Raw genomic sequence first — 17,921 nt, 5'->3', positions numbered from 1 at the left:
TTTGTTGAGTTGGTTTTGTTTGGTTTTATTTGGTTTATGGAGTGAAGTTGCTGAGAGCTTCTCTTCAATCCAATGCTGTTCTTACAGATGTTTCCCTTGGGGGAAGATAGCGCGACAATACGATTAGAATAATTGTGGGTCTACTATCGGCATGGTTGGAAGAGTTGTCTTATGTATGATGACGCTTGCTCAGTGGTCTCTACAGGTGTCATATGTTTGATATGATTGTTATGTTCAATGATATGATATGTTATGAGATGTCATGTTGCACTATGATATGAATATACTCGACAATGAAATGTTATGACATCCTACCACACGTATGGAAATGAGGGGTTTTATGATACCACACGTATGCATATTGCCTAGTTTAATATATGAGGAATGAACGAGGTTGTGTTGCATGATTTTGCTTAACATGAAAAGTACAGAGACGTCATGCATAATTATATGTTCACATGCATTGGGATACTTCATCTTTATGATGAGTACAAACACATACATTATGAGAATGAGATGATCATCATGTTTGGCATGGTGCACGACGGTCACAATACCTCCGGGTTTTTGGCCAATCTAGAGGAGCTAGCCCAACCAGTTGACCTAGGGGGTGTGCGAGCCGGCCTAGTGGGCCCACACTTGCACGTGTGGGTCGTGTATAGAAAGGTACTACACATTCAATTTGAACGAACCTTGACAAGTGCTATCTCCTATCAACGCATCGACTAACCTTTTTGAATACTTTTTAATTCACTTTCATTTTTTTTTATCCAAATAAAAACAAAAATAGTATTTTCAAACATAAGTATAATAATTATCCGTATGGAATTGGAAGGGGCGGAATAAAATTGGTTGCATGCATGCACATAACACTTATTACATTCTAACCACGCGCCGCCTTTGGAACTTTTCATTTCATTAATGGGGTTGATATCAAAGCTTTATAAATACGTGGTTGATATCAAAGCTTAGTTAGCAATAAGAACAATGGCTCAAAATGGTGTGACAATGAAGCTTCTGATAGACTCAAAAGGGAAGAGAGTAATATTTGGTGAAGCAGACAAGAAGGTGATAGACTTTCTTTTCCATCTACTCTCCCTTCCTCTTGGAACTGCATGCAAGCTTCTCCAAGGTCAAGTCATGGTTGGTAGTTTGGAAAATCTATATAAAAGCGTTGAAACTTTGGACCAAACTTACTTTCAGGCAGATGGGCAGATTAGAGACAACCTTTTGAAGCCCCAAGTTGTGTCATTTTGTAGCTCTACTATGCTGTTGCCTTGCACTGCTGATCCACCACCTTTGCCAACAGTTTATTTTTGTAGTCATCCAAGTTTCTTTAGTAATAGCCGATGCCGCTCTATCTACTCCCATGATCCTAACGAAGAATGTCCATCTTGTGGTAATGACATGAGCAGACAGCTTGATTATTTGGAGCCACCAACGACAAACACGACCAACACAAGTAGTAAGAAAGAGGAAGGTTATGTTAAGGGTGTGGTGAGTTACATGGTGATGGATGATTTGAGGGTCATGCCAATGTCCACTATCTCTTGTGTTACTTTGTTGAACAAGTTTAAGATCAAAGACGTGGATGCTTTGGAGGAACAACTCGTCACTCTGACTGTCGATCAGGTGACTTATGTTCTGCTCTATATCTTTGTCAATGGTTATGCATCGTTAAATTATATAATGTTTATTATGTTACTACCTGTGAATGTAATTTTTTAATTTTTGGTATCTTTTACATTATCAATATATATTTTTTTATTGTCGTGTGATTTTAATATATTCAAATATGATAGCTTGACTTTGTTTTTTGTTTGATTGTATTTGGTAGGGACTTCAAATTTTGAGAGCTTCTATGCAGTCGAAGACAGTTCTAACAGATGTTTTCCTTGGGAAGAAGATGGCATGATAGTATTATCAGGACCGTTATGTTTGTTGTTGTTGTTTTGATGTTATCTTTTATGTTTGTTTTCGTAGTTTTTTATGTTATTTGATATTTTAAGTTTATGAATTTTGGTTATTAATATATTATTTGGAAGTGTTAAATTTCTTTTTTTTTTCCTATTTAACTCTGATTTTTGTTTCTTGAGTTTTGATTCTCTAAAAGAGTGACCTTACCCATTCCTATTTTAAATAATTTAGGTGTAAATTTAAATAAAATTAAATTTGGTTATAGACATTTTTTTTTATTTGTAAAATTTATTAAACTCATTTACCCTTTTAAATTATTATTATATTAAAAATATTTGATATTTATAATGAGATATTTTAACTTGATATTTATGTTTTTATAAACTTTTAGTTATTAATCTATTATGTATAATTGTTGTTTTTTTTTAAATAATTAAAAAAATAATAACTCAACAATTTTGAGCTATTTAAAAAGATTTTTTCAAACAAACTCAATACATTTATCCTTAAAAATATATTTTAAGACAAAAATACAATTTTAAGTTTATATTAAACATAAAATCGGTAGTTATATTTCATAGATTAATTAAGTTTAATATTTTTTTATTTAAAATACAATTTTAATATATTTTATATTTGAAATTGTAATTACTTTAATATTAATCCAAGTCAAAATTTTATTAATTATATTAAATATCACAAATTTTTAAGTTAGCGTTTATTTAGTTTTTAACTTTTTGAAGTTAATATATTCTCAAATATTTTATTTTGTGTGAAGTTTTTAAGTTTTTTTAGTTAAAAGGTTTAAAATTTGAAAAATTTATTTGATATATTAAACTTAAATATTATATGGAATTAAATATTTTGTGTATTAGATAGGTGAACATTAAAAGAATATATATTTAAAATTTAAAAACTAAATTTGGATTAAATTGGTAATTTAATTTATTGGGTTTAAATACTGACGTGGGCTGGCAAATTTGATTGCTTTCGACATTCTTGGGCCAAGACCAAAGTTTCAAGAACAAAAGGTCAGGCCCAGTTTCAAAATCGACCATCGAAGGCCGTATCTAAGATCTCCCTTTTAGAAACCCTAATTCGGCTGCAACCTCCGTCTCACCATCATTCTCTTGGAAGGTATGAATCTTGTTCCTTCTTGCCATTGCTGCTAATATTTTCCTCTTTCTTCCTTCCTGCTTTTGTTTTTTCTTCTCGTTTTGATTATTTCTTGTGCGACCAGGTTGATTATTCTGGTCCAGGATCTTCAGCAATGGCTCCTAAAGGTTTGCCCGCATTTTGATTTTGTTTGAATGCGAGATGTTCGTTTATTTCAATTCGTACTTCCATTTGTTTCAATCGAAGTTAGGTGCCGTAAATACGTTCCCAGTATTCAAAACCTGGTTTCTGAAATCTACTTCTGCTCTAAACTACAACAACTGGTGATTGGTTTATGGGAGTATAGTTAGCTGAAGGGAATAATATCTAGATTTTTCAGTTTATTTGGGATTTAAATCCTCTCTTTTAGGTTGTACTTTTTTCTTGCTTGATGAAAAAAAAAAACATCATTTTGAAATGGTTTAGGAAATTTTTGCCATGTTCTTAATGTATTGAATATACTTGTGGAATCCGAGCTTAATAAACTGCGCTGGGTAATTTTGAGCTTTGGATGCTCTGTTTCTGTCCTTAATTTAAGGGATTTTATCTCATCTTTTGCAGCTGACAGTAGCAAAAAGGGCGATCCCAAGGCTCAAGCCTTGAAGACTGCCAAGGCAGTGAAGTCTGGTCCAACATTCAAGAAGAAGGCTAAGAAGATTAGAACATCAGTCACATTCCATAGGCCAAAGACATTGAAGAAGGATAGGAATCCGAAGTATCCCAGGATCAGTGCTACTCCAAGGAACAAGTTGGACCAGTATCAAATTCTCAAATATCCACTGACCACAGAATCTGCAATGAAGAAAATTGAGGATAATAACACCCTTGTTTTTATTGTTGACATTCGTGCCGACAAGAAAAAGATCAAGGATGCCGTGAAGAAGATGTATGACATTCAGACCAAGAAAGTGAACACTTTAATCAGGTATACATTGTTCATAAATTTCTATTTCAAAATGTTTATCATCAACTATAATCTAATGGTTGTTGGGGCCTGATTGTGCTTATCATTTGACCCTTCCATCTCCAACCCATGTACAAATTCAATATTATCGATCCATTATGATGATGAATGATTGGATGCCCTAATGTATGATCCTACATTCTTCCTGGAATGCAGGCCGGACGGAACGAAGAAGGCGTATGTTAGGTTAACTCCAGATTATGATGCTCTGGATGTGGCGANTCACTCCTTTACATACATCGGTTGAAGAAAAAAGGTTCAATCATGCATTTGTTGTACTAAAAATATATATAAATAAATATAAATCTATATACTTCAAAAAATATATAAATAAATATAAATCTATATACTTCAAAGTACAATTTCAAATGTATAAACAATTAAATTACATACTAATTTTAAATTGTTTATGCAACTAAAATATACTTTTTATTAATATAATCGCAATAAAACAACAAGCACCAGTGGTCTAGTGGTAGAATAGTACCCTGCCACGGTACAGACCCGGGTTCGATTCCCGGCTGGTGCAACCAATTGGTCTTGCGATGAAGAATCAGTGCTGACTGTGATCAGGGTCGATCACAACCGTCCGATGTATTCTGGCGAAACCATCAGCGTACCCAGAGCCTGACTTTCCTTTTTTAGACTTTAAGTTTCNAAAACATCATTTTGAAATGGTTTAGGAAATTTTTGCCATGTTCTTAATGTATTGAATATACTTGTGGAATCCGAGCTTAATAAACTGCGCTGGGTAATTTTGAGCTTTGGATGCTCTGTTTCTGTCCTTAATTTAAGGGATTTTATCTCATCTTTTGCAGCTGACAGTAGCAAAAAGGGCGATCCCAAGGCTCAAGCCTTGAAGACTGCCAAGGCAGTGAAGTCTGGTCCAACATTCAAGAAGAAGGCTAAGAAGATTAGAACATCAGTCACATTCCATAGGCCAAAGACATTGAAGAAGGATAGGAATCCGAAGTATCCCAGGATCAGTGCTACTCCAAGGAACAAGTTGGACCAGTATCAAATTCTCAAATATCCACTGACCACAGAATCTGCAATGAAGAAAATTGAGGATAATAACACCCTTGTTTTTATTGTTGACATTCGTGCCGACAAGAAAAAGATCAAGGATGCCGTGAAGAAGATGTATGACATTCAGACCAAGAAAGTGAACACTTTAATCAGGTATACATTGTTCATAAATTTCTATTTCAAAATGTTTATCATCAACTATAATCTAATGGTTGTTGGGGCCTGATTGTGCTTATCATTTGACCCTTCCATCTCCAACCCATGTACAAATTCAATATTATCGATCCATTATGATGATGAATGATTGGATGCCCTAATGTATGATCCTACATTCTTCCTGGAATGCAGGCCGGACGGAACGAAGAAGGCGTATGTTAGGTTAACTCCAGATTATGATGCTCTGGATGTGGCGAACAAGATTGGTATAATATAAACTGCAGAGCTTGAAGCTGCTAGTATTTTCATTGCAATTGTTACATGTTTAAATTTTGGAGAGCATTTTGCAGTAGGACCCAAGTTTTATTTAGCTTTTTTTGTAGTATGTATTGGTATTTGTTTGCTCAGAATACATGGAATGATGGATTATGAATTCCGATAATTTTCTTTATAGTTTGCTTCAGACTCCATTATGCCATTACTGAATTTTGGTCTTTACAGCTTCTTTTTGGTTTCTTAATTTATGGTATGCAAGTCTTCGGGGATCGATATGTTCTATGAATACCATAATAATAACATTATTTTAATTGATGCAGATAGTGGGTCCTTCCCAAGTGTAGTAGGTCACCCTTTAAGTTCGTTGGCTTCTTCCTTGAATGAAGCATTGTATCTGGGTCCTTCCTAATCTAAGTTAAATAATAAAATGTAGAGGGAAATTAATTTTTACCATAAACTTTTAATTTCATCTTATTTTCCATTGTAATTGAAAAGATGTATGAAAAAACATTCGATATTGTCTGTTTTAGTTTGTTACGTATCGTTGTCTGCCTTACGATTTTTAGACACATTTACTAGGTTGAGGTTTTTATACCTCCGATTTTTATGTCTTTATAAGAAATATAATATTTTAATTTAATGGTACTTTTTTTGTTCTCGAATTCACAATTAATTAAAAATATAGAAATAACATATAATTAAAATTAAAAAAAATATATATTTAGAAGTAAAATAGATTTATAAAAAAAATGATGATGAGTATACCAACAAAAAAAAAAATAATAATAATAATAATAAAAGTGAGATAATTCAATCCCTACTCTATTTACAAATTTATGCTTTTAAACGTATAAATAATTAACATGTACAGATCATTTTGTTTGGTTTATTCTTTGACTGCTATGCTCCCCACCCACAAAAAAAAAATAGAGACTTGTTCTTGCTCTCCCAATTTAGGAAGACAGAAATGGCCGGTTGTTTCATTGGTTCCTCCCAACCTGCTCTTTTTTCTCATATCGCGCGCACATCTTCAAGAGAGGGCCCGAGTACATAGACGAGGCGGTCCCGGGAAAGCCCATTCCCTCGTGGTCACTCCTTTACATACATCGGTTGAAGAAAAAAGGTTCAATCATGCATTTGTTGTACTAAAAATATATATAAATAAATATAAATCTATATACTTCAAAAAATATATAAATAAATATAAATCTATATACTTCAAAGTACAATTTCAAATGTATAAACAATTAAATTACATACTAATTTTAAATTGTTTATGCAACTAAAATATACTTTTTATTAATATAATCGCAATAAAACAACAAGCACCAGTGGTCTAGTGGTAGAATAGTACCCTGCCACGGTACAGACCCGGGTTCGATTCCCGGCTGGTGCAACCAATTGGTCTTGCGATGAAGAATCAGTGCTGACTGTGATCAGGGTCGATCACAACCGTCCGATGTATTCTGGCGAAACCATCAGCGTACCCAGAGCCTGACTTTCCTTTTTTAGACTTTAAGTTTCCACAAATAGGTAAGCTATTTAAACTAAAAAAATAATTGTGTTATTATCCATTATATTTTATTAGGTATTTACATGTAAATGTAAATATTTACAGATTTATTTATTTCAAATGTATAAATAATTGACATGTACTCGTTCTTTTGAAGTTTTGAAGTCGAATGTTAAATCTTTATATCCTTGTATTAAAAACAAATACATTATTAATAATCTATGTATTTCAAAGTACATACCTAAATTACCTAAATTGTTATTTATTAAAAGTCACAAACTAAATTGTCATGCAACTAAACAATCATGAACCGTGAGAATCAACTTGTTATATGATTAAAATCGTTTCTAACAAAATAATAATAAAAATGCACATTAACTTTATAATTTATCTTAAAAAAATACTTATAAACTTTGAAACGTTTCAATAAGATTATTGAATCTAAGTTCCAATTGGAGAGGAGGAGTGATCAAAGCTTAGACAATCAAATTAAAAAAATAAAAGAATAAAAAATCATTTTTTATCAAAACTTTAAATGATTTAAATAATATAATCACAATATTTCAAGAAGCACCAGTGGTCTAGTGGTAGAATAGTACCCTGCCACGGTACAGACCCGGGTTCGATTCCCGGCTGGTGCACTCGCGGTCTTGCGGTGAAGAATTTAGCGTTGCCTGTGATCAGGGTCGATCACTATCGTCCGATCTTCTGGCGAAACTATCAGCGCATCCGAGCTTGACCTTTATTTTTAAAAAAAGTTTGGTCGAAATTTAAATTATGGTTAAACCTCAACGATCAATGATTAGAACAATTAAATTAAGATATAAACCTCAGGCGCTGGAAATAGGTTTTAGTGGGTAAAATCGTAGAACTCTCGAACTCGAATTTCAGTAGACCTTTCTGGTTTGCTTCTTTGGCTGATTTGATCTCTGCGTCCGTTTATGATTCTGCGACTGTGAACATGGTTTTGTCGAACAAAAAGTTGAAGCAGAAATTGAGAGAAAAGCTAGCCGAATCGTTAATTTCATCAGTCGCCGGCAAACACTCCAACGCTGATGCTTCCGGTGAACCGGATACAGAATCTCGGCGAGAAACCCTCAAAGAGCTATTAGGAACCGCTACTCGCCATGGACCTAGATTGTCCAAGCGAGAGAAACGAAGAGAATCGGTTATTTCGACAGCGTCGGATGGGAATAAGGATGAGAAGAAGGAATATGAGGATCAGGGATTGGGAGAGATGAAGAGAGAGAAGAAGAGGAAGCGAAACGAGAAAAAGTGGTTGATGGGTTGGAAGAGGATAATGAGAAGGCCAAGAAGTTGAAGAAGAAGAAGAAGAAGAAGAAGAAGAAGAAGAGTAATAAGAAGGCAAAAAGTGGCGAGGAGGAGAAGGAGAAGCAGGGAGATGTAGCTGGGAATGAAGTGAAACGGCAGCTTGAAGAAACTCAGAATAATATAGGCAGGTAGTTCATGTTCATCTCTTATATATCTCAGTAGCTTAGCATTTCCTTTCGAAAACTTCATAATGAATTAATCATAGTTCATCTGGAAAGGGTTTGTCTGTGGTTATTTACTGTTAATGCTCGAGGAGGAAGAAACTGTATTACTAATATGAAATTGTTGATTAAGGAATGACTTGTGCTTGATGAAGCTTCAAATCTCTTTCTCTTGTGTTAGTTCCTTTGTAGATATTGTGTACACAACAATGCCTAAAGAGCTAATTATGTGTTTAATATACTGATCTGAGGAATTTGTAATGGTATCATGTCTCAGTCCAATCTGTGTTATCCAGACTGATAGATGCATTGGTGCTGCCCCCTCCCTCCCTTTTGATCACATAAATTTACTTGTGTTCTTGCAATATTCCCCAGTGAAGTAAGTGAAAATGGTGGCTACAAAAGTGTATGTTGGAGGCATTCCATATTATTCAACTGAGGACGATATTTGTAGCTTTTTTGAAAGCTGTGGCACTATAACCGAAGTTGATTGTATGAAGTTTCCAGAGAGTGGCAAATTCAGAGGCATTGCAATATTAAGTTTCAAGGTATGGTAATCTGATTAATATGAACTTTCATTCCTCTTAGTAGCTATTAAGATCAATCAACTCTTGAAGATGGTTCATGATTTATACTTTGTTCTAAGATCATAGGCTTACTGAGAGTGAATGAGTGCAAGTGTTGGGTCCTTTTTGAAGTTAATTGAGGTTAGAAAATGCGGATTTATAAGGCATTATGACACTAAGATTTCCAAAGTTTAGCCAAGGACCGAGACGTATATGAACATTATTAAAGAATATTCATATGAGCATATAAATAGTATATAGCATATCACCTTGTAAGTCTGCTTCATTTGGCTTTTTAAGCTAGAATCAGTCAAGATTCCATCAGTGTTGAAAAAGTATCAAATATTGCTGGTGTGTTCTTCTTTGTAATAGAAATAGTTACCAGAGTTGTGTTGGGACTGGTGTGGGGATTACAATTTTACTGAATTTTGGATTTCTGGAGGTCAGATTTCTTTAGTTTTCGAGTTACCTTACCACTGTTTACCATTTGCAGACCGAAGCTGCAGCAAAACGAGCACTAGCCATGGATGGAGCTGACATGTGAGAATATGAACAATTTGATCTCATGTCGCCATTATACTTTCTGTCCTTTTCCACCATCTTATTACAAATTATTTCTTATGTAGGGGGGGCCTCTTCCTTAAAGTACAGCCCTACAAGGGAACTCGAACGAGTAAAGCAGTCGATTTCTCTCTGGGAATCGTGGAAGGCTACAACAGAATCTATCTTGGGAATCTGTCGTGGGATATAACTGAGGATGANCTCGCGGTCTTGCGGTGAAGAATTTAGCGTTGCCTGTGATCAGGGTCGATCACTATCGTCCGATCTTCTGGCGAAACTATCAGCGCATCCGAGCTTGACCTTTATTTTTAAAAAAAGTTTGGTCGAAATTTAAATTATGGTTAAACCTCAACGATCAATGATTAGAACAATTAAATTAAGATATAAACCTCAGGCGCTGGAAATAGGTTTTAGTGGGTAAAATCGTAGAACTCTCGAACTCGAATTTCAGTAGACCTTTCTGGTTTGCTTCTTTGGCTGATTTGATCTCTGCGTCCGTTTATGATTCTGCGACTGTGAACATGGTTTTGTCGAACAAAAAGTTGAAGCAGAAATTGAGAGAAAAGCTAGCCGAATCGTTAATTTCATCAGTCGCCGGCAAACACTCCAACGCTGATGCTTCCGGTGAACCGGATACAGAATCTCGGCGAGAAACCCTCAAAGAGCTATTAGGAACCGCTACTCGCCATGGACCTAGATTGTCCAAGCGAGAGAAACGAAGAGAATCGGTTATTTCGACAGCGTCGGATGGGAATAAGGATGAGAAGAAGGAATATGAGGATCAGGGATTGGGAGAGATGAAGAGAGAGAAGAAGAGGAAGCGAAACGAGAAAAAGTGGTTGATGGGTTGGAAGAGGATAATGAGAAGGCCAAGAAGTTGAAGAAGAAGAAGAAGAAGAAGAAGAAGAAGAAGAGTAATAAGAAGGCAAAAAGTGGCGAGGAGGAGAAGGAGAAGCAGGGAGATGTAGCTGGGAATGAAGTGAAACGGCAGCTTGAAGAAACTCAGAATAATATAGGCAGGTAGTTCATGTTCATCTCTTATATATCTCAGTAGCTTAGCATTTCCTTTCGAAAACTTCATAATGAATTAATCATAGTTCATCTGGAAAGGGTTTGTCTGTGGTTATTTACTGTTAATGCTCGAGGAGGAAGAAACTGTATTACTAATATGAAATTGTTGATTAAGGAATGACTTGTGCTTGATGAAGCTTCAAATCTCTTTCTCTTGTGTTAGTTCCTTTGTAGATATTGTGTACACAACAATGCCTAAAGAGCTAATTATGTGTTTAATATACTGATCTGAGGAATTTGTAATGGTATCATGTCTCAGTCCAATCTGTGTTATCCAGACTGATAGATGCATTGGTGCTGCCCCCTCCCTCCCTTTTGATCACATAAATTTACTTGTGTTCTTGCAATATTCCCCAGTGAAGTAAGTGAAAATGGTGGCTACAAAAGTGTATGTTGGAGGCATTCCATATTATTCAACTGAGGACGATATTTGTAGCTTTTTTGAAAGCTGTGGCACTATAACCGAAGTTGATTGTATGAAGTTTCCAGAGAGTGGCAAATTCAGAGGCATTGCAATATTAAGTTTCAAGGTATGGTAATCTGATTAATATGAACTTTCATTCCTCTTAGTAGCTATTAAGATCAATCAACTCTTGAAGATGGTTCATGATTTATACTTTGTTCTAAGATCATAGGCTTACTGAGAGTGAATGAGTGCAAGTGTTGGGTCCTTTTTGAAGTTAATTGAGGTTAGAAAATGCGGATTTATAAGGCATTATGACACTAAGATTTCCAAAGTTTAGCCAAGGACCGAGACGTATATGAACATTATTAAAGAATATTCATATGAGCATATAAATAGTATATAGCATATCACCTTGTAAGTCTGCTTCATTTGGCTTTTTAAGCTAGAATCAGTCAAGATTCCATCAGTGTTGAAAAAGTATCAAATATTGCTGGTGTGTTCTTCTTTGTAATAGAAATAGTTACCAGAGTTGTGTTGGGACTGGTGTGGGGATTACAATTTTACTGAATTTTGGATTTCTGGAGGTCAGATTTCTTTAGTTTTCGAGTTACCTTACCACTGTTTACCATTTGCAGACCGAAGCTGCAGCAAAACGAGCACTAGCCATGGATGGAGCTGACATGTGAGAATATGAACAATTTGATCTCATGTCGCCATTATACTTTCTGTCCTTTTCCACCATCTTATTACAAATTATTTCTTATGTAGGGGGGGCCTCTTCCTTAAAGTACAGCCCTACAAGGGAACTCGAACGAGTAAAGCAGTCGATTTCTCTCTGGGAATCGTGGAAGGCTACAACAGAATCTATCTTGGGAATCTGTCGTGGGATATAACTGAGGATGATCTGAAGAAACTCTTCTCTCACTGTAACACTGCATTGATACGTTTTGGCATGGACAAGGAGACGACAGGGGAGTTTCGTGGCTATGCTCATGTGGATTTCGCTGACAGCGTCTCGTTAAATATGTTAGACCAGGACACAATTCATGGCAGGCCTGTCAAGGTAAGATGTGCAGTTCCAAAGAAAGGAACAGAAAGAGGAGGAGGAGGAGAAGCAGCAGCAGCAGAAACAGAAATAGAAACAGAAACACATCCAGAAACGCAACCAAAACCTGTGCCTGAAATGAAGGAAGCTGGAACTGGATTAAGCTCTGTAAGTGGTAAGATAAGAAGAAGAACATGCTACGAATGTGGTGAAAAAGGCCATCTTTCTTCCAACTGCCCAAAGAAGCTGCTTGCGGATTCAATTGCAAGTTAGTACAATCAATGCCCTCTCTTTGTTTCTTGTGTGCAGCAAAATTGGACTGTTGAGATTTTTTCTTGCATTGTATGCTATTGTAATCTGATGATTTGAATCACTTACAGAAAGGTTAATATAATCTAATCTGACTTGGAAAAATATATTTATACAAATTCAGATTATTCTTTCATTGGATATTGCCATCTCATCTGGGTACTTTTTTTTTTTTTTTTCTTCTTCATTTCGAGTCCAAAATAGTGTGTTTTAGGAACTTTGTTTCTTGATTCGAAACTCCGGCTAGATCAAGTAAGGACAAGTTTAGAATGATCTTCAAAGTGCTTATAGTTTCATGAATTGCATGTTTAAATGTGTTAATTTGTGCAACTATATTTAAATTATTTACATCGTTGAAACTTCATCCATCTGATCGATCGTGGGCTAAGAAAGTTGTCAAAAAAAATTGATGTTGTTTTTTCTCCGGATCTCTACACTCTACTTAGGAACCACTACTCTACACAATGGTATGATATTGTTGCTCACTTTGAGTAAAGTTCTCGTGACTTTTCTTTTGGTTTCTCCAAAGAACCTCATACCAATGGAGATGTATTCCTTATAAACTCATGATCAACTCTTTAATTAGTCGATGTGAGACTCTTTTTTCAACAATCCTCAACATACACAATCTATCTCTCCGTGCCAAAACCCATTCACCATATTTGGATGGGAAATTTGCCAGAAAACTACATACTTCCCACCAAACTATGAAAGTTAATATGTGAATTCTGAATAATTGTTAAAATTCTGAAAAATTTTGTTTAAAAATTCAAACAAATAAATTTGTGACATGAAATAAAATGATATACAAAATCTAAAATATAAAAAATAAAATAAAATAAATATTATATAGATAATCATCTATTAAAAATTAGTTCAACCAAGAGATATCAAATGTCCCCTCCATTAATATAGGCCTTAATACATATTTCAAATTCAAATCAAATACAATTTTATTTTAAAATTTTGGTGGGTAAATAACTTTTTTGATTTAAAAAAAAAACAAATTTCATATAAAATAAAATCTTTGAATAGTATAATTTTAAAAATTCAGTACATCAAATTGGAGAATGAAGATTTAAACTTCCATGTTTGAAATGTGTTCTACCAATTTAAAACTTTTTACATAACAAATAAAATATTGTTTAATCACTAATTTCAAATTCACCCACCTTTACAATATCACAATATATAAAAACCCAATTATTAGAATGTACGGGTTTGAATTTGATAATCATTTAGATTAGATCAAGATTATCATAAGAGGGAAAAATTAGAAAAAGGAAAGGAAAGATTTTTTTTATTATATATTTTATATTTTTTCACGACTTGTTGCTTCCCTCAACATGATGAATTGGCCAATGCATCACTTCTCTTTCTTTTTTACAACTTCCATTGCCTTCCTCTAAACTTCTATTCCATCTTCTTCCATTCATCATTGCATGCTTTGGAATCAAAACCAGAGGAAATACACACATACCCATCAATACCCATCATGTCTTTTTAACCCAAATACTTGAACCCCTCCTTTCCTTTTGAGTTATTGTTTCATAAATTTCGAATTTGAGCGTTTTTCTTTATGTGAATTCTATCGTATTCTTCGATTCTCTTCGTGGGTTCTTGTGGGTGTTTCTTCTTTTGCCTCATCTTTGCTTCTTTTTCGAGTTTCTAATGGGACCCATTAGAGGGTTCAAGAGGAAGAAGCAGAAGAAGGCACAGAAAAAGGTTGTCCAATATGTCTTCGCTGCTGCTTCACTGTCGTTTCAGCCACAGCCCTTGGATTGGTGGGATGAGTTCTCACAGAGGATTACTGGTAAACCACTTTTTGCTTCTCTTCTACTTGAATTTGTGCATTGTTATTGCTCTTAGTTGCTTTCTGTTTATTGGGTCTCTCCGTTGAATTCTTTTGCTGTTTGGTGAGCTTTTTGGACGGTGGTGGAATGTAGTGTTTAATAATCATATATCTTTGATGCCTGCAATTATAGAACCATGATATGTTCCTAATAACATTGAGAGGGTTAGAAGGGGCAGCCTGTTGAAGTGATCCTATGGGCATGGAGATGGATCAACCCTGTTTAGCAGCAGATATTAGCATAGATATGTTAGTTCATTTGATAATTGATGTGTACAAGTTGTGGCTACTCACTTAGCTGGTTTATAGAGTGTTAACTGTGTTGTGTTCTGATGTTCTTCTTCTTTTTCTCATTGAATTGTTGAAATATTAATTATTTCTTAGCTGCTCCTACTTTTTTGAGCTTTGGTCACTGTAACGGCCCCAATCCCACCGCTAGTAGATATTGTCCTCTTTCGGCTTTCCCTCAAAGTTTTTAAAACGTGTCTACTAGGGAGAGGTTTCCACACCCTTATAAAGAATGCTTCGTTCCCCTCTCTAACCGATGTGGGATCTCACAATCCACCCCCTCTGGGGCCCAGTGTCCTTGCGGGCACTCGTTCCCCTCTCCAATCGATGTGCGATCTCACGGCAATAAACATCTTTAGAGAATTGAGTCTAATGTGATCCAAAATGCTCGTTTTATTCTTTATTGATTCGTATTAAAGATATCACTCTGAATATATAGTACCTCGAAGTTAGAATCAGTCATCTGTTGACATTTGTAAGAAGGCAGTGTCTGAGAAATCGAAGATGAAGAAGAAGGGCGGGGGATGAACAATATTCAACTTCAAGTATGTGTTTTTTATGGTCTGCTGTTGTTTATGCATAGAAATGGAAGGATGACTATAAATATCTTTATCTGGTTGTTTTAGAGGCATCTTGGAAACGGGTATGTTTAAGTTTCGATTCGAGTCAATGTAGTAATGCTACAATGCATAGAAGTTCATAGAAAATGGATCTCTTCTAGGTATTATAAGATTTGTTTCAACCTACTGATATGGCTAAGTGCTCAATATTTGATTTTGGTACTCCAGAGGACCTAACAACATGATCAAAGTGGGTAGGTTTTGTTAGATGTTAGTAAAGCAAGAAGACTAGATGAGCTTTTAACGCATGCTGGAGTCTAGTTTCACTAGATATCAGTTCTTATATTTTGATATTCCATGGTTCTGAAATGTTGGGTACACATTTAGCAGTTACTTTGTTCTGGCCATGATTTATGATGCAACAAGTAAATCTTTACTTTTAGCTTAAAACCAACGGATTTGACTAAATATGTGGACCTATGTGTAATAGCCCAAACTCACTACTAGTAGATACTGTCTTCTTTGGGATACCCTCTAGGTTTTAAAACGCGTATGTTAGGGAGAGGTTTCCACACCCTTATAAAGAATGTTTCGTTTCCCTCTCCAATCAATGTGGGGTCTCACAATCCACTTCCCTTGGGGCCCAACATCTCGTTGGCACACCGTCCGGTGCATGACTCTAATACCATTTGTACCAGCTCAAGCCCACCACTAGTAGATATTATCTTCTTTGGGCTTTCCCTTTCGAGCTTCTCCTCAAGGTTTTAAAACGTATCTATTAGGGAGAGGTTTTTACACTCTTATAATGCTTCGTTCCCCTCTCTAACCAATGTGGAATCTCACAATTCACTCCTCTTGGGCGCCCAGTGTCCTCGTTCGCACACCGCTCGGTGCCTGACTCTGATACCATTTGTAATAGTCTAAGCTCACCGCTAGCAAATATTGTCTTCTTTGGACTTTTTCTTCCAGACTTCCTCTCAAAGTTTTAAAACGCGTATGTTCAGGAGAGATTTCACACCCTTGTAAAGAATGTTTTGTTCCCATCTCCAACCAATGTAGGATCTCATACAATGTGTTTGTCGAATTTTATCGTTGCATCGAGTATAAGTACAGCATTTCTTCTGGCGTTATGCTCACAAAATTTTACTTTATCTTTGTTCGGTGATCAATGAGTTGGATATATTGATCTGATATTGTCAGTTGTTCTTTCTGTCTGTCATATCTGAAAAAGTACAATGCCTTTTCTTAGTAGCAGAACATTTGCAGCAGGGACTGATTATGAGTTTTATCCTTGTTTTTGCCTCCAATCAGGACCATTATCTCAGTCCAAGAACACAAAATTTGAGTCAGTTTTCAAAATTTCAAGAAAAACATTCAGCTATATCTGTTCTCTTGTTAAGGAAGCTATGATGGCTAAAACCTCAAATTTTACCGATTTAAACGGCAAGCCTTTGTCTCTAAACGACCAAGTCGCCGTTGCTCTTAGGCGACTTTGCTCCGGTGAATCATTATCAAATATTGGTGACTCATTTGGAATGAATCAATCATCAGTTTCTCAAATAACATGGCGTTTTGTGGAGGCAATGGAAGAGAAAGGCATCCGCCATCTCTCGTGGCCTTCGACAGAAGAAGATATGGATCAGATAAAGTCCAAGTTCCAGAAAATCAGAGGTCTACCTAATTGTTGCGGTGTAATCGAAACGACGCACATTATGATGACTTTGCCAACGACAGAATCTGCAAATGGCGTCTGGCTTGATCGCGAGAAAAACTGCAGCATGATCTTGCAAGTGATTGTAGATCCAGAAATGAGATTCTGTGACATCATAACAGGTTGGCCAGGAAGCTTAAGCGATGCACTCGTGCTTGAAAGCTCAGGTTTTTTCAAACGTTCACAAGATGGCGAGCGGTTGAACGGAAAGAAGATGAAACTCTCAGAAAATTCAGAACTAGGAGAGTATATTATAGGAGACTCTGGCTTTCCACTGTTGCCATGGCTACTAACTCCTTACCAAGGGAAAGGCCTTGCAGATTACCAGACCGAGTTCAATAAGCGCCATTTCAGTACCAGGTTGGTGGCTCAAAGGGCATTGACAAGGTTGAAAGAGATGTGGAAGATCATTAAAGGGATAATGTGGAAGCCTGATAAACATAAGCTACCAAGGATCATTCTTGTTTGCTGCTTACTTCACAATATAATGATCGATATGGAGGACGAGATGCAAGACGAAATGCCGTTGTCTCATCATCACGATCCGAGTTACCGACAACAAAGTTGCAAATTCGTCGACAATACTGGTTCGATCACGAGGGAGAAACTTTCCATGTACTTATCTGAAAAGTTAACACCTTAAGAGAATCTCGTCGTGCACGAAAACATTCTTTTTTTTCTTTTCTTTTTGATAGATTGATCTGTGCTGCTGTTTATTCAAATTGCCCAAATTGTTGTTCACTCATTTAGATGCTATTGATAGTTCATTATAGATATCTCTGGTGATTATATGGTCTGCTAAATCTAAACAGATAGATACCCAGTTTCCTTCTCTACAAACATTATGCTGAACTGTTTGGAACTTTGAGCTGAAGAAATTTCACCTTCACAACTGTTCTTTGTCCCTCTCATAATATGTTTATAGTTTTCACTTTCATCCTACTTGTTTTATAAGGTTCTGATCTGTTATATGTGTTACTCGAAATGTTAGCTTTCCAGGACGGTATTAGCTACTTAAGTTGTGTTTGGATTGACAATTTTATGTTTTC

General features: G+C 35.7%; 4 protein-coding genes, 5 non-coding genes and 1 pseudogene across 9 annotated transcripts; all 10 read left to right on the top strand.

The window, feature by feature from the left end:
- Window positions 1–987: 987 nt before the first annotated feature.
- Window positions 988–1,915, top strand: LOC111807128. The gene is made up of 2 exons (XM_023692713.1): window positions 988–1,632; window positions 1,838–1,915. Exons 1-2 carry the CDS (start codon window positions 988–990, stop codon window positions 1,913–1,915), a joined length of 723 nt encoding a protein of 240 aa, XP_023548481.1.
- Window positions 1,916–2,954: 1,039 nt separating this feature from the next.
- Window positions 2,955–4,283, top strand: LOC111807095 (60S ribosomal protein L23a-like). The gene is made up of 4 exons (XM_023692675.1): window positions 2,955–3,054; window positions 3,158–3,200; window positions 3,634–3,997; window positions 4,193–4,283. The coding sequence occupies exons 2-4, from the start codon at window positions 3,188–3,190 to the stop codon at window positions 4,281–4,283; spliced, it is 468 nt and encodes a 155-aa protein (XP_023548443.1). The 5' UTR covers window positions 2,955–3,054; window positions 3,158–3,187.
- Window positions 4,284–4,494: 211 nt separating this feature from the next.
- Window positions 4,495–4,565, top strand: TRNAG-GCC. Its single transcript has one exon. It is a non-coding gene; the product is annotated as a tRNA-Gly (tRNA).
- A 63-nt stretch (window positions 4,566–4,628) lies between these two features.
- Window positions 4,629–5,684, top strand: LOC111807073 (60S ribosomal protein L23a-like). The gene is made up of 3 exons (XM_023692651.1): window positions 4,629–4,638; window positions 4,720–5,218; window positions 5,414–5,684. The coding sequence occupies exons 1-3, from the start codon at window positions 4,629–4,631 to the stop codon at window positions 5,496–5,498; spliced, it is 594 nt and encodes a 197-aa protein (XP_023548419.1). The 3' UTR covers window positions 5,499–5,684.
- Window positions 5,685–6,822: 1,138 nt separating this feature from the next.
- On the top strand, window positions 6,823–6,893 carry TRNAG-GCC. Its single transcript has one exon. It is a non-coding gene; the product is annotated as a tRNA-Gly (tRNA).
- A 687-nt stretch (window positions 6,894–7,580) lies between these two features.
- TRNAG-GCC lies at window positions 7,581–7,651 on the top strand. The gene has a single exon. It is a non-coding gene; the product is annotated as a tRNA-Gly (tRNA).
- Window positions 7,652–7,660: 9 nt separating this feature from the next.
- Window positions 7,661–7,747, top strand: LOC111783081. Its single transcript, XR_002813277.1, has one exon. It is a non-coding gene; the product is annotated as a small nucleolar RNA snoR114 (small nucleolar RNA).
- A 61-nt stretch (window positions 7,748–7,808) lies between these two features.
- LOC111806966 lies at window positions 7,809–12,574 on the top strand (annotated as a pseudogene).
- On the top strand, window positions 9,841–9,927 carry LOC111783075. The gene has a single exon (XR_002813276.1). It is a non-coding gene; the product is annotated as a small nucleolar RNA snoR114 (small nucleolar RNA).
- Window positions 12,575–13,815: 1,241 nt separating the features above from the next.
- On the top strand, window positions 13,816–17,755 carry LOC111804801 (protein ALP1-like). Its single transcript, XM_023689597.1, has 2 exons — window positions 13,816–14,274; window positions 16,473–17,755. Exons 1-2 carry the CDS (start codon window positions 14,133–14,135, stop codon window positions 17,513–17,515), a joined length of 1,185 nt encoding a protein of 394 aa, XP_023545365.1. The 5' UTR covers window positions 13,816–14,132; the 3' UTR covers window positions 17,516–17,755.
- The last annotated feature ends 166 nt before the right edge of the window (window positions 17,756–17,921 follow it).

Source organism: Cucurbita pepo, chromosome LG01 (assembly GCF_002806865.2).
Source record: "Cucurbita pepo subsp. pepo cultivar mu-cu-16 chromosome LG01, ASM280686v2, whole genome shotgun sequence".
NCBI lineage: Eukaryota > Viridiplantae > Streptophyta > Magnoliopsida > Cucurbitales > Cucurbitaceae > Cucurbita > Cucurbita pepo.
The sequence above is the reverse complement of the archived record's forward strand: the minus strand, read 5'-3'. Positions and strand labels throughout refer to the sequence as shown.

What these genes read in the sequence shown, in the direction of transcription:
- LOC111807128 (XM_023692713.1), top strand. Translation starts at nt 988, where the DNA reads ATGGCTCAAAATGGTGTGACAATGAAGCTTCTGATAGACTCAAAAGGG. An exon ending in TCACTCTGACTGTCGATCAG is followed by an intron (nt 1,633 to 1,837) that starts GTGACTTATGTT and finishes TGTATTTGGTAG; the next exon opens with GGACTTCAAATTTTGAGAGC.
- LOC111807073 (XM_023692651.1), top strand. An exon ending in AAAGTGAACACTTTAATCAG is followed by an intron (nt 5,219 to 5,413) that starts GTATACATTGTT and finishes CCTGGAATGCAG; the next exon opens with GCCGGACGGAACGAAGAAGG.
- LOC111804801 (XM_023689597.1), top strand. Translation starts at nt 14,133, where the DNA reads ATGGGACCCATTAGAGGGTTCAAGAGGAAGAAGCAGAAGAAGGCACAG. An exon ending in GTTCTCACAGAGGATTACTG is followed by an intron (nt 14,275 to 16,472) that starts GTAAACCACTTT and finishes GCCTCCAATCAG; the next exon opens with GACCATTATCTCAGTCCAAG.